Below are 16130 nucleotides of genomic sequence, written 5' to 3'. Positions count from 1 at the left end.
GAAGTGGCAAAATCAACCACAGACCGTTGGTTATAAGAAACAAGAACCAGTAAGCATCTTACTTCAGTGGGGTTTCAATTTTCTCCTGCCTCCTATCTGTCCGACTCCACCACAATCTTTTTGTCCTTGCCCTAGGCCTCAGAAGTTTTTTTTCACTCGCTTTACAATGCATTCTGGTACTCTTGAAGTAGTTCTCAATACCTTAAAGAAAATAGACAGATATGCACAGGGATGCGACCTAAATAACTGAACTGCCCCAAACGCCCCTATGATCTTGGAGCCTTATTGATCCATTAACCTCCATGTGCTGAACTTCATCCTGTTGCATCTCACCTATGGATTAAAACATTCATAAATCAACTGTTTCTGTTTACCATTTAGACTGTTCATGTATTCTCTATTGCAGCACACTTTTATTTTCGGTGTCCTTTTAAATAAAAAAAATGTATTTTATGAACATAATAACCAAGCTGAGTTTGACACCGGTGTCTTCACAAATTTCATATGTAGAGTAGACTACTTTTGTCACCTTGTCAAATCGCTTACACGGTTAGAAAATGCCATTGCTCTAGGCTAAAGGAAGGTAAAGTATTCCCAGAGAGTATCCAGGGAGTACCACGTGCAAAAATGGAAAGTGGAACATTTGCTGTAAAATTGTCATGGGAAGAAAATTATAGTGAAACTGAAAAAAATAGTGCTTAAAGGATGCTGCTTTCCTAATTTATTTCAGTTTCCCTTGGAGAAAGTGTTTAATTGGCTGCCGGAAGCCAATCTTATTTCTATAAATGCAGCACTGACCTCAAATATAATGCAGCAAGGTTAGGTGATTTATTTAATATTTTACACACATGCGTTTTTACCTGTACTGATAGTATTGCATAACCTCTAAACTACTATTAACAAATATTTGTCACTTCACATTTTATTATACTTTAAACTCAATGAACAATATGTTAAACTCAGATGCTTACAGGATACCTTTGAGGCTCACTGTACTTCATTCTATGAAGTATAGAAATATTCAGGTACTGTGAAGCCTGTTCTGTTTTAGTTCAATTATATAGGTTTGTCAGGTCTGTCAACAGGATTTTAATTGTCTTAATCAACCTAAATAAATTACCATTTCCAAGAGCTGATTGTGTTCATTTAAAATAAATACTTGCCTAATTTTATTTAATTATTTTCATAACTATTAAACACTCAATAATGCTAAATGTAGAAATGAGAATGTCAAAACTATGCCATTGAACTTTTTTTATCGTTTATTTTAGTAGCTCTACACTAGTTTAATTTAGGTCGCCTTTCCTTACATAATCCACTGTTCAGATGTATACCAGATATCATCAAGCTGCTTATTTTCAGCTTCAATCCTGTCCTGTTAAAATTACAGACCCTTCATGTCATATGTCTACATTATATAAGGCAAATGTATTTTAACTGCACCATGCTAAATCGAATTTAGTCCAACCTGCATAAAAGGGAACCAGTCTATGGAGACTGCCTCAATTTCCTGACACAACTATTCCGTAAAGAAATTCAGGTAATTGTGAATGAATATAATATAATTGGTTTTACAAATAACCCAGCACAGAGTTTGTTTGTAAAACATAGACATACAGACAGGCAGTCATCAACGAACACAATCATTTTTATTCTTTAAATTTGCAAAACTATCTAGCATTCGTAGTAAAGGCTACATAACACTGTATAACTATGTGAATAATCATTCATAATCACTTTTAAAACCGAAATTTTAACGGATGTGTCATAAAATGTGTAACTATAATGATGCAATAATGATATTTAGTATAGTTCGATAAGCAAAAGTGTTAATGTCTATGAATCTCAGAACTGCAGTTTGAAATTCTTAATTCTCAATAATAGTATTGGTTTGTACAAAATATTATGTCCTTGTGTTAGGAATACGTACATGCATGTTTTTATAGTGATTCTGAAGGTTAATGCACAGTCATGCAGTGTTATGTAGCCTTCACTATGAATGTTGTACGGGACAAAAGATTCGAACTTGAAAATCATACCATGAAGTCGTTTTTAGACCTTGACGGCATCATGACTAAACAATCGTGCAGCTGTGCCTTTTTTTTTACAATGACTACATCTCATAAAACTACTGTACCGAATTCTAGGAAAGTCCCATCTTTAATAGAGAGATCACATGAATAGAAGGAGCACCTCTGCAGTGGTTGTGACCTCTCCAATGAATCTATAGTACAGGGGTAGCGTATTAAGTCATGCTTACACAAATTGTATAATTTTCATAATTACAGGCTCATATAGTGTTTTGTCAATATTGTCATTTATTTATTATTTTTAGCATTACACTTGAACATTTCGTATTACCTCATGTGACCTTAATCAAAAAATAATTAACAGGATGACAGAAAATGTTGTTGTAAGGAACGGTGGTAGCGTTTCAATTGTCTACCTTTTTAATGCACTTTATTATTCGTACGGACGCTACGTGGAGTACTAATGTTATTTGAAACACCCCACCATCCCCCACCTACGTGTACCTTCGGCGGCACCCGCATCTGCTCGTCGGCTTGTGTTGGAGGCGGATCAAGTGTAACATCCTCTCCCGGCAGTTCTGTGATTGATGGTCTGATATGTGAAGAGTTATGTTTCAACAGAAGGTGTCACCCGACACAGAGGACAGTACGAAAGTACACTGTGCAAGTCAGAGGTATGTGTGTGTGTGTATGCAGTCAGTATAGGTTTAGCCTGCTGTATTATATTCATTTTAACTCCAATGACTGTGGGCAAAAGCGTTGTAGCTTCATAAATATTTAGCTGATGTTAGTCATGTTATTATTGACACTTTACCGTACAGTTCTATATTTTGGGCGGATAATACCGTTAAGTTTAACTTATTATGTTGTGGCGTTTGTGACTTAATAAAGTATTTCAACTGCATTGCTGCCAAACTAAAATGTGAATGATTACTGTAGGCTATTTAAGTAGAAACACCTGTGTTACGATCATTGTATGTTTTATATACAGGGCACTATTATTTGTTTCGCTTGCTTTTTAATTGCGTTTATTATTATTATTATTTCGTAGTATTAAGAGTAAATGATGCTGTTCATGAAGTCTTGAGCACTAGTCTTCGAAGAAGCTTGTGAGAAATGGTTCCAGCGCCTCGTCCCCCTTCGTTTATTCCACCAGGACAGCACGATCATTCTAATGGGAAAGGACACATTTACAAACCTCTAACTAATAACAATAAATTGGATATATTCCAGGCTGCTAAATCGGGGTAAGTAACTTCATGCTGTTGTAGGCTTATTCTTACAATTTGACTTTACCTCAGTATATATGTACTTGCTGTTGACCCTTTGTAAGCATATTTTAAATCCTGTAATTACAATACCACACATATAAAATGCTATCTTTCTTTATGCAGCTTTTAAATGTTAAGTAATATTACTGTATAAAGTGAGAACGTGTAATAAGAATAATGTAAGAGTGTGTATATAATGATATGCACAGTTTAAGTAGGTATTGTATATAAATACGTTTATTTTTTGTTTACATTTACATTTAGTGTCCAAATATATGTTAAACTTCCTTGACACATTCCTTAATTTTCCACACAGTCTATTGGTATGCATACTGTACTTTAAAATATAAACACAGCAACTTAAGTCCCATGTCTATGTGGTTTCTGCAAGTTTTAACTTGGTCTTCCGCTTTGATGTGGAAAGAGAAAGCACTGTAAAGACAACAGCTGCTTTTCTGAGCTGAGAAAGCACTGTAAAGACAACAGCTGCTTTTCTGAGCTGACAGAATGCAATCTCAAATAGTATCAGTAATATACAGCACATGAATGGGTTGGAGGTTTTATTTTTTTATCTCATTACAGTATAATATATATTTTAATTTTCTTTTTTACTTAGAAATGTAAAAGAAGCTAAAAGAATAATTGAGTCAGGAGGCGTTGGAGTCTTGGGTAGGCTTGATGTCAGAGGGCACACCCCTGTGCACTGGGCAGCTCTGACAGGATCTGCAGAACTTATCCACTATTTTATAGACTGCAGGGGAGCTGTGAATCTCCACAGTGAAGATGAACTGTCACAGAGACCCATCCACTGGGCAGCAGTGAATGGGCACATTGCTGTCATTGACTTGTTGTTTGAGGCGGGGGTTTCACTAGATGTAGCAGACCAGAGAGGATGCACTCCTTTGATTCTGGCTGCGCAATATGGACACACATCACTTTGCTGTTACCTAATGGGAAAAGGAGCCAAGCCAAACGTTTGTGACAGTGAAGGAGATAATGCTTTGCACTGGGCAGCATTTAAAGGTAAACAAAAAGCTACTGTGTTTTGTAATTCCAGCATTAGTGTTAGTGGCTTAAATGGTTATCACACAATTACAGTTAAACTTTAGCATTGCTCCTGTACTGCAGTGAAATGATCTGTCTTGAGGAAACTCTAGTGCTTACAATAGTATTTAGCATTATGCAGTTAATATCTACCATGATACAGTCAAAAGAATGTATACTGGTATTTACTGGTATTTGTCCTAGAATACGCCTCAAGCTTTTAGTACAGGCATTTATAGTGTACTGTATAGTACACAGCACTATAATATTTGAAAATAACACAGAAGAGAAGCAAAGTTATTAACAATAAACTTCACTTTTCGTGTGTGTTGTTAGGCTAAACTAATAAAAAGAGGACTATGAAAAAAATATTTCAACCCAATTTATCTTTATTAATAGACTACAAGATTCAGCCTAAGGGCCCAACTTGTAACTTGGATAAAGCTTTTTAGGAAAAACTTAGTTCATGCATTAAACAGAAAGAACATGTAGAATGTATTGTTTTCATTAAATTAACACATCATGTATAAAGCCTGACAACAACTACATTAACTGTTTATTTTATTATTATTTCGATTTTCATCAAATGCATCTTTGCAGCCAACAGTAATTGAATAAGTAGAAATATCTTAACATTCCAGGAATGTGTACATTTAAAATGTCTGCAAGAGACAGAAGAAAGTGTTGGGGACATAGCTGAAGCCTGGGGCCACTGCATTTTAAAAGAGAGGACATTTGGACATAACTTTAAATAACAAATCAATAGGGATTCTGTTTGCAGGAAATATCTGTGCATTTAGATTATAATATCATTTTCCATTAGGGTGTTACTCCAGTCTTTGTTGCGAATGTACTACAGTATACATCTGACACCTGACTTGTAACCCATTATCCTTCAGTAGAGATCTGATGATTATCAGAGATTGACTGGTGCTTGGGTGTAATATTCAAACATATTGTAAAAATGGGTGCATAGTAGGTTTTGTTTCTGTGAAGCTCATTTATAAATCCATTTACAGATTGACCTTGTACATTTGAACACAGTTCGGGTGCAGGGAAGCTTACATCGTGCAAAGCAGAAAAGGTATCTAAGAAATTAATAGATGTATGTCTTCAGGTCAGAACAGAGGCACGTGCAACATATAGGCTATAGCTAATTGTAGAACGTCTAAAATATCCACTTCCAGCGCCTTGTGGAGTCTATGCCACGTTGTTTAACAGTGTGAACATGAGAACTCAATATTAGGTGCAACATTAAACATACCCGCTTTTGGAAAATGTGAGAAATTTCAACAGAAATATATATATTTTTTGTTTGGAAAATAATGCGTCCATTAATGTTCCTCTGTCTATACAAACTGTTTATGGGGAATTTGTTCTGCAAGTGTTCCAAGGTCAAAGTTTGAGTGTGTGTACAAATACAGGATTCTCCTTGCTCCACGTGCTCAGTGTGGGCCAGTATGTACAGTTGCAATATCCTAATACAAAATACTTTGCAGCAAACCCTAGACACCATGGTTAAATTTGTACCCAACAGGACATACAGTACCAACTGGCATTGGGCCACTAAACTATTAGATTTGGGGTCTGAACATCAATGCTTGATAACATATGTTAAATATCTCTTCCATATAAATCAATAACGAATTAAATTAAGCTTTGCATCAATGTACTTATTTGTGGCTTAACTAAGGAAAACAAGCCCTAATTTAATAAATATTTGTAATACATATGCCTACCCAGGTCATAGCAGAAAATAGGTATTAATGATGTGCACATTATCTGAAATCACAGTCAAAGTACAGCTAGGTTAAAATAAAGTTATCATTTTAAATTTAAAACAGCATGAATTTATTTTTTAAAAAAACATAAAATATGTTTGTATATTAGAGTTTGTATACCATATATATTTTTTGTTTTCCTGTTTTACCCAAACAGGGCACTTTGAATTAACTCGTCTGCTGGTCTACTCAGGTTTCAACCCACAACTGGCAGACAGCGCTGGTCAGGTAAGCTCGTTTTTCAAGAGACAGCATTGTGTTTCCTCAGATAAATCACGTTAATATCAGGGTCAGCTAAATATTATGATTGCATTGCCCTCTATGGTAAAATTCAGATATATGCTTATCAGGGTCTACTATATACTGGGCATAATTCTCAGAAGGTCTTTATGCCAACAGCAGTTGTAATATTTCAAATTGGTTCATTTACTCCTGATTTGGTATTCTCAGGAGGTTTTTATAGAGATATTCATGAGATAAAAAGAATACTTAGTTTATCACTAAACAATTTTAATTACACTATGTAACACAATTTTTGTTCCTGGGTAGTAATGTTATTTCCTAATTGCTTATGCCTCAAAAGTATAGAAAATGGCTATTATTCCCCACAAACTTTGCTTTTGTGACCAGACAGTGATATTTTGAAATTTACCTATTTCCAATGAGAAAACAGGCAAATTTGTGTCTTTTCGTTCACATAAAGTCAGAAAAAAAACAACATGTGAATCCAAATTAACATGTATTTATACTAAAGTAATACAAAAATGACTACAAAAGATTTAGAAGTGAGTAGTTTTTCGAGATTTACGATTATACTGTAAATCACTTTCACGAATCAGCCCCCAAATGTAGTCTTCCATCATGTTCTCGTTATACTGTCCTTGGTAGCGGCGTTCAAAGTCCAGTATATCCTGGTGGAAGCGCTCGCCTTGCTCCTCCGAGTACGCTCCCATGTTCTCCTTGAATTTATCAAGATGAGCATCAAGGATATGGACTTTGAGGGACGTCCTACAGCCCATTGTGCCATAGTTCTTCACCAGAGTCTCAACCAGCTCCACATAGTTTTCGGCCTTGTGATTGCCCAGGAAGCCCCGAACCACTGCGACAAAGCTGTTCCAAGCCGCTTTCTCCTTACTAGTGAGCTTCTTGGGGAATTCATTGCAGTCCAGGATCTTCTTTATCTGTGGTCCAACGAAGACACCGGCTTTGACCTTTGCCTCAGACAGCTTAGGGAAGAAGTCTTGAAGGTACTTGAAGGCTGCCGACTCCTTATCTAGAGCTCTGACAAATTGTTTCATAAGGCCCAATTTGATGTGCAGTGGTGGCATCAGCACCTTCTGGGGGTCCACCAGTGGCTCCCACTTGACGTTGTTCCTCCCCACAGAGAACTCGGTCCGCTGTGGCCAGTCCCGCCTGTGGTAGTGCGCCTTGGTGTCCCTGCTGTCCCAAAGGCAAAGATAGCAGGGAAATTTGGTAAAACCGCCTAGGAGACCCATCAGGAATGCCACCATTTTGAAGTCTCCTATGACCTCCCAGCCGTACTCATCATACTTCAAGGCGTTCAGCAAGGTTTTGACGCTGTTGTAATCCTCTTTGAGGTGCACCGAGTGAGCCAGGGGAAGAGATGGGTACTTGTTACCATTATGGAGCAGCACGGCTTTGAGGCTCCTGGATGAGCTGTCAATGAAGAGGCGCCACTCATTCTGGTTACAGGCGATTCCGATTGCCTCGAACAGACTGGTCACATTGTGGCAGAAGCAGAGCCCATCTTGACGGGTGAAGAAGCTGGAAAAAGGTTGGTGACGCTTCCTCTGATCTGCGACTTGCACACTTTCATCCAACAAGTTCCACTGCTTCTCTCTCCGGAGGAGTGGGTACGGGGAGCTCATGGCAGTGTGGTACCGGGGCGATGGATGAAGGAAGGTCCGGATACGTGACAGCAAGTGCATTCTTGCCAGTCCGACGTTTGGAAGGGTCCACCATGCAGAAGTAGCAGTTGCTTGAGTGGTCAGTGGGTTCCCACCAAATTCTTGGGATAGCGAACTTCATGGCTCTCTTTTCACCTCTGTACCATCCTACAAAAATACATTTATTTCACCCAGCACTGAATCTATCTGGAATGTTCTGGAAAATAGGTAAATTCCAAAATATCACTGTCCTGGTCACAAAAGCAAAGTTTGTGGGGAATAATAGCCATTTTCTATACTTTTGAGGCATAAGCAATTAGGAAATAACACTTACTACCCAGGAACCAAAAAAAAAAAAAAATTGTTACACTGTGTTATTTTATTAACATTTTGAACTGCCCAATGAGTAGACCAAATGCATCAGATGAAGGGCTTATTGGCATAATTATCCAGCTGTTCTCGGAAGTCCAATGTTATAGTTTACAGCCTACTTAAAAAATCTTTGGTTAAATAACGCAAGGAAAAGGCATATTTAAAAAAAACAAATGCCTGTTCTGTATAAATGTGTCTAAGAAGCCACGTTGTTTATAGATTTGCCAGATGTACTTACATCCCAGTTTGTCTAGAAAGGTGTATATTTTGGATTTCAATGGGATTGACAGCATTATCCTTTTATGCCAGGTTTTTTTTGTTTTTTAAGAGGCTACAAGGTATTAGGAAGTGAGTTGCTTCACTTTAAAATCCACTGTTTTGCAATATTTCAAACGCGTTGGGGGACATTGGTGTAGTGAAGAAATTAAGCTGACAAATGGTTTTTGATTCAAAAACACTTTATGTACAAGAAAGGTATACCTCCAATACAATCATATAAGCATGAGATTTAAACTGACTTTAGACAAGGCCTCAGTACAGCTCAGTGCATATGTTTGTAGTAGAAAGCACGGATATCCATGGAGTCAATTCGAAAGAGATGAAAAGACTGACAAAACTTTACAATGTTTGGCATTTATACCTTTGTAAACACTTGTTGACTCCACTCCCATTTGTCTTACTTCTGTCCAATGATAGGGGTTTCCACTCTATCATTGCACATTCCCGCTGCGGGGGAGAAGGGGGGGTTGAATACCACATTGTACCTAGCAGGGTGCATCCATCTTGTCTTTCAGTCCCCCTCCCCCATCTCACACTATCTCTGCTAATATCCTGCCTTTTGGCGTTTAGCTCCGACATTTATCTTTGACTTCCAGTCGTGTTAGGCTATGTCAAACTGCATGTAGCTGGTTTTGCCGACTGGAAATGAAAGAACTCGAAACTTACACAATACAGCATATTAAAACAAGAAACAAAACACATGCACACACAATTTAAACATAATGATTAAAAACAACCTAACTATAAAAGAAAAACACACACATAATGTATTCATAACATAATTAATACCTCATGCAGAAAGCCATCACTACATTGGCAATTCATATTTGGGTGCAGATGCTGATCTTTATGAAGAAGGAACTAATATTATCATTGGCACTAATAACCAGAGATTATTTGTCATAATTACAGTAATTACTGTAATCCGTTTTTAATTTACTTTTTTTTTTTGTATTTAAAAATTGCAAATCCAAACACAAAGTATATATTATAGCCTGTATTTTGTAAAAATTAAAAATGTTATATCCCCTGTAATATTTTTATACATTTTCACATAGCGATTAACCAAAGTATGTAATTAGTGCTGCCTGAATCCATAGGCCTATGTGTTTTTGTTATTGATAAGCTGAGTCGTCTTTTGTACACTGGTACCCATGTCAAGCTCTGACATTTTCCGCTTACAGCTTTGAACTTGGACAAGCAAAGACATGTCAGGCATTTAAGTATGAGAATTCATCAGGAAAAAGGATAAGTAGACACTCCCTCCATTTAAGTATGCAAATAGCAATACTAGAATCACTCAAGTAAATCTCATAATTATTAACGGGATCCGTTGTTTACCTGAAAAGTTTAGATATTCGTTCTGTCAATATCCATTTCTTACAAAAAATCCAATTCACTGTTTTCTGAGAATCTTGCCCATTATATTTTAAATAATTCAAAAGGAAAATGTCGATTTATACAGCATGTTTGCAATCCTAATTTCTATCCCTTTTTATCTACAATTGAACTTTTACTATAAATAATATTTCTGTCTACTTTTTATAAACTAGTAAAATTATCCTCTATCTAACAACCAGCACTTTAAATGAATGAACAGTTACAAGTCTGTCTAGTTGGCTCAGCTGAGAGTCGGAAATGACAAGGGAACAGTATCTATGCTAAATAAAGAACAAGTTGTATTTTTGTCCTTGGTCTCTTCTTACAGCAGTGTTGGCAGTAGTTTTGCCTGCGTCAGCTGACTCCGATTACTGGCCGCCTCAAGGACTTCTTTGTGACCATATATTCCTCTAGACAGTTCAGTAGTGATTTGCATGGCTTTGTTTGCATATGCTTAGTGACCATTTATTAATTTTTTTTCTATCACAATGAGAGTTCCTGTTTGAATAAATCGTATACAACATCTTACACAGACTTTGACATAGATTTAGAAACAAATGGTCCTATTTAAAAAGCTTTAACTCATGAGTTTGCATCCGCACTCTGGAAATCCCAGTGAGTTTTACATACATCTATAGAATCGCTTATCCAGTTGTGATAAAACTTGCTTTGGATGAGTTAACTATTACAATGTGAGTGTCAGAGTCAGGGGATGTATCATACAGTAAATGGTAATATACAGATTGCTGTTGTTTTATATTTAAGAAGCCTATAACAGCTCAACTTGTGTATCACACTTTCAATAACAAAACATTATTTAAAAACTTAAATTTAGCAATTTTTCAAGATGGCTAATGACCAAGTAAGTGTCATGTAACTTAAGTTGTGACGATCATAGTTATAGATCTGCAGTTTAAGTTCTTCCTCTACAGTACATCAAATGTGGCCGTTTGCAGTTCATGTTTAGATGAGCCATAAAACTGCGGACAGTTATTTCAAAGGCACAGTGTAAATTACTCAAAAAGATAAAAATAGGTGCTATAAAAAACAAACAAAAAAAAAACATATCAGCTGCATTATATAATTGAAGGCCTTTTATTTAGAGTATAACACTTTGAAACTGAACCCACTTTTTGCATATTTCGTAAAATCTGCTTGAAACGTTTTTCCATTAGTATCAATGTAGTTAGAAGCAGATGGAAAAACAAAAGGCAGTTCGGGGGAAGAAAGTTCTCCCTGCTGTCCATATTATTTCCAAACAACACCTACAGTATAGAGAGGATTATCAACATGTGCTGATCGCAGTGTGCAGCACAGAAATCTTATAATCTCCACAGGGAATGCATATCCCCAGCGATAGGGATATAGTTGAGCCTGTGGTTTGTACGTATGCCACATTGTAATATCTACATAGAGAACCCTTTCACCATTTGTGGTGTAACCTAGTAATTCTAGATGTAAGGATGTGCTTATCCTTCTTACTTTGCGTACATACAAACGTATGTTACGTTTACATTTTTATAGATAGTAAATCTAGAGAACCTCTTTGTGAAGAAACATGGTAGAACAATCTTTAGCACAAGTCATTAAGAAAAAGGTGGTGTCTATCAGTCTTTACATTCATGCACTTACATGTAATTTATTTTGACCTAATAAAGTTATAGCTGAATTCAGTTTGACGGATTTCCATGTAGGTCATTTTGTTATATGCACAATAGATACATAAGTAATTGTGCGATTCCATCATTGAGAACTGAAACATTCTTACTTTCCACAGACTCCTCTGCATCTGGCCGTTCTTAGCGGGGACCTCCTCACTGTCCAGCTGTTATGTGAACAGGTGAGAGAAGCTTTCAGAATGCACTACAAGGAACAAGGCAAAAGCAAAATCGCTTCAAACACAACTCAGCCAAGCGTCTTGGTTTTGGGTAACGTTTACAACATGAAAATATTGTTTATGAAAGGATAAGTAGAGAATCGGTGAAATAGTCCATTCAAAATACCATGACAAAAAAAACTGAATTGCTTTGCAATTGTAGTGCTATGAATCTATACATGAACTTCAGTGAGACCGTAACTAACAACCTGAAGTACAATTTACTTGGGTACATATACACGAATATATACATTTTTTAGAACACCAGCTAAGCAGATCAGATGATTCGAATAAGTAACAAGGAAAATTCAATTGGCAGACTACAGCGATGGCCAAACGTTTTGCATTACCTACAATGTTAGGATTGAGGGCTTTGTATTTGCTCTAGAGCCCCTTTGTGGGGACATTGTAGCTAGAAAACCAAGGTAGTGTTAATCATTTGAAACTGTGTTTTTCTTTTACTCTGACATGCACTGTTTCAAACTGTGCAACTAAAAAGATAACTTTAAAGCAGCCGTCCTACATATTGGTTCTTTCATAACACAACCTCATACTCGCGTAACAGAACGGACAGGTTCAAATGCATTCATATACATGTGTACTACACTTTTTATTTCTCATCTAATTTTTGTTTAAAAGTGATAATTGTGTTACAAGATGCTAGAACATGGATATTAAATACACATAAAGCTAATGATTAACTATTTGATTTACCACATAAATTAGGCCTTGCCTGGTATGAATTCGCAGTAAGTTCACTGTTGATCAAAACTTTAATCCTTCAATTTAGTCTATGTCCTACACTTGAAACTTACTTGACTACTTGCAGGCACATAAATATGTGATTTCCATTTAATACAACATTGATAAAATAGAGATTAAAAAATAAATTAAAGTGAAAGTGATGATGTAATTTTATTGTTCCATAACAGGACGGACAGGGAGCCTTTAATTATTGAAACAACTGTTTAATTTCAAAATATAAATTCTTTCCAGTCAGTCTTACAACAAATTAATAAACAACCACCCGATCTGATTGGAATCAGTTGATTGAATGGGAGGTTTTCAAGGAAAATCATCCCATAGCAATGGGCCAGTAGGTACCTAGTAGCCTCCCAAGAGGTACAGTAGGTTGGGATGAAACGCTTTAATGGACGTTGGATGTAGTAGCCGCTAGAGGGAGCTAAAAAGCGGTGTTGAAATAATAGTAAAAATGACTTTAATAGTAACACAGTTAGGTTTAGTTGTTGAGATTAGGTTTAGGGGTATAGATTAGGTTAGTTGTAGACATTAGGTTTAGGGGTAGGGGTAGATTTAGGGGTTAGTAGGCTAGTAGGTACCTACTGGCCCATTAATATGGGATGATTTTGATTGATAACGTGCCATTTAATCGACTGATTTGAATCAGATCGGCTGAAACAACAGACAAGTCTTTAATATATAGTAAATGACAGACAATAAGTCTTGAATACATACTAATAAGGAAATAGTTTTTTTTTGTTAGTTATACTGTTCAGTTGACCTTAAAGGCATAAAAGATGAAGTACAAAATCAATAACAAATTTAATAACATTGTGACACTTTTCTTTTTGGAGAATCTCATAGATAAACAAATAACTGCTAAATAACTTAATAATAAGATAAAGAAGCAGTCAAAACAGTGTAGTAATTTTTCACTTCATTTCAACTAGCAGTTCCAGTCATTGTCAAAGACAGGGATACCCAAAAAATGTTAACTGGGTATGCAATAAGACTGCAGATACCCAAATAACATTTTTGGGTATCCCTGTACTTAGCAATAACTGGAGCTGTCAATTGAAATGAAGACAGAAGGTTACACTGCGCTGGTGAGCCTCAATCAGGATGAAACTGGTTTGTAGTTACTGAATGTTTTGGCTGCTTGTATATCTATGAGCTTCTCCAAAAAGATATTATTTTTTATAAATATTTGGATTAACAGGTATCCTACTTTAAAAAGCTGAAATCGAATACTGATTTGCAACACTAGGGTGGGCAAACAGGTTTATAGATCCAAACACACAAAATCAAAACATGTAATGATCAATCATGTTGTAATTTAAACATTTTAAAATAAATGTAGAAAAAAGTTTATGCACTGAAGTAGAGATGTTTTTTTTTTTCTTTTAAAGTCGCCTTGGATTCTCGTATTACGCTGTACTGTTTTGAATTTAATATCGTATTTGGGAAAAAAAAATACTCAATCGTTTTGTTTAGGGGTTGGTTAGTAGTCCCCCGTGAAAAGCGCGGGAAATGTTTCCAAATTCTGCGGCAAGGGTCCATGGTTTCTGCAATAGAAATTCTTGAATTCTGCGGTAGCCTTTTAAAAGTTAAAATCAACCTGGTTCTTTGTTAATTTCTTTTTTTTTATCCGGCTGTTTTCAAAGTTTATTACAGAATAGCAAATGAATACACAAAAACATTTATTGAAACTTTAATAACTTTTATTAATTCCAAAAACAAAATTGTGAGGCCACTGTCAGCAGGTAGAAAAGTGAAATAAATTATCAAATAAAAACTGGCGTTTTTCAGTTTTAAACCTTTACTGCTATGAGGAAAACAATACTTTGAAAGTGAGCAACTGCAGCTAGAAACTATAAAATTGACCTGAAATAAAAATAAATAAATACATAAAAATGTTCTCCAATTTCTCAGGACTGTGGTCAGGTATTTAAAGTCCTGCTTTCCCATTGAAGTAGAGGAAACAGGGCTCTGATAGTTTCTACAGAAACAACATGCATGGTCTGCAAAACAGTTAACCGCCTTCCTCATACAACAGTTTCAGGTATTCCCCAGCACGATCAGCGGCTGTTTTATTTCCTAAGTGGCTTTTGCCTCCAGGCATATGTTTGCTCTTAACAAATGTATCCATGTTAGCTGAGGCCTTGGATAAAGGCGTCTGCTAAATAAACAAATAATAATAATAATAATAATAATTTTAATAGCCACAGCATGTCAGTGTCTAAAACGAGTGGTTTTGCTTTTCCGAGCTGGTTGAGCAAGATAAACGAAGCAGAGGTATTCAAAAATCTCACTGCGCCACCTTGTGGAATGTTTAAAAAACTTGAATTTGTTCTTATGAATGCTAGTTAGGCTTGCTGCCGTGGAAAATCAATAATTCTGCAACCCAGAGTGTATTCCGCGAAATCGCACCGCACCAAAATCGATGGTGTCATCAATGTATGTTAATATTGATGACACTGGGTATCAAACACGTCCCTAAGAATAACAACTTGTTTCAGACTAAAAAAGACACACTTGTAGCTGTGTTTATGCAGTTCTCAGTTCATTTACTTAGTTTAACTACATTTCATTCACCAGAATGGAAATAGTAACAGACACAAATGTCACATTTTGAATTTATTTTTCACAAATACCACACAAATTATTATTATTAAAAAGAAAGATCTAAAAACCTAGTTTCACGTAACTTGGATGGATCTTAACAATTCTGTCACTGTTACATGATTCATTACCAAGTGTCTGTCCTCTTGACACTTTTCGAATAATTTTGAAACAAAAATAGGGGCCTCAGGTCAATAAATAAACAATCTAATAAAAACCTCCATTTCTTATTACTTAGCTCAAACACTTGCGATTATGAAAATGTAAATTGTTAAAGCAAAATTAGAATGCAGAATATATATTACCGAGAATTATTAGGCATTTCCTCTTCCTCACATAACTGGACTATCTCACGTAACTAGCAGACGGACTGAAAACGTTCACAAATTACCGGCACTTCTCCTCAGCATACACCTTAAAGATCATCTTGAAAGCCCGCCTTGAAAATGAGAGATTGTACACATCGCGTCACAGTGGAAATTTCCGTTGAGAGCTATATGAGCTGCAAGAGAAATTGACGTAACACCTGAGAGCTCGGACGGACAGAGGTATCTAATCCACATTATCTCATAGATCTCAGTTTTAACTAATAAAAACCACCCTTTTTCTACATGAATGTAAACAATATAGAATTTATAAACTATGTGTGCTATTTTTGAAACTGGTATTCTTATTCTAACAAGAGACTTTTGTTTTCACGTAACATGTTGGGACAGACAGTTACGTGAAAACATACGACACCTTCTCATGTTGATTTATCACATTGTGCTTCCTCTATTAACATAAATAAAGATTTACACAGATTCTCCACTTCTGTTTCTCAGAAC

At 36.1% G+C, this 16130-nt stretch overlaps 1 protein-coding gene across 2 annotated transcripts in view; it reads left to right on the top strand.

The window, feature by feature from the left end:
• Positions 1 to 2159: 2159 nt before the first annotated feature.
• Positions 2160 to 16130, top strand: part of LOC117421014 (uncharacterized) — a 31032-nt gene continuing 17061 nt past the window's right edge. The window contains exons 1-5 of one of the 2 annotated variants that reach the window (XM_034034855.3): positions 2160 to 2704; positions 3082 to 3277; positions 3918 to 4324; positions 6284 to 6354; positions 11842 to 11904. In XM_034034855.3, the coding sequence (XP_033890746.3) occupies positions 3147 to 3277; positions 3918 to 4324; positions 6284 to 6354; positions 11842 to 11904 (672 nt within the window). In that variant the 5' untranslated portion in view covers positions 2160 to 2704; positions 3082 to 3146. The other variant, XM_059032275.1, reaches the window with a different exon arrangement.

Source organism: Acipenser ruthenus, chromosome 1, assembly GCF_902713425.1.
Source record: "Acipenser ruthenus chromosome 1, fAciRut3.2 maternal haplotype, whole genome shotgun sequence".
Classification (NCBI taxonomy): Eukaryota; Metazoa; Chordata; class Actinopteri; order Acipenseriformes; family Acipenseridae; genus Acipenser; species Acipenser ruthenus.
This window is presented reverse-complemented; position numbering and strand designations above follow the sequence as displayed.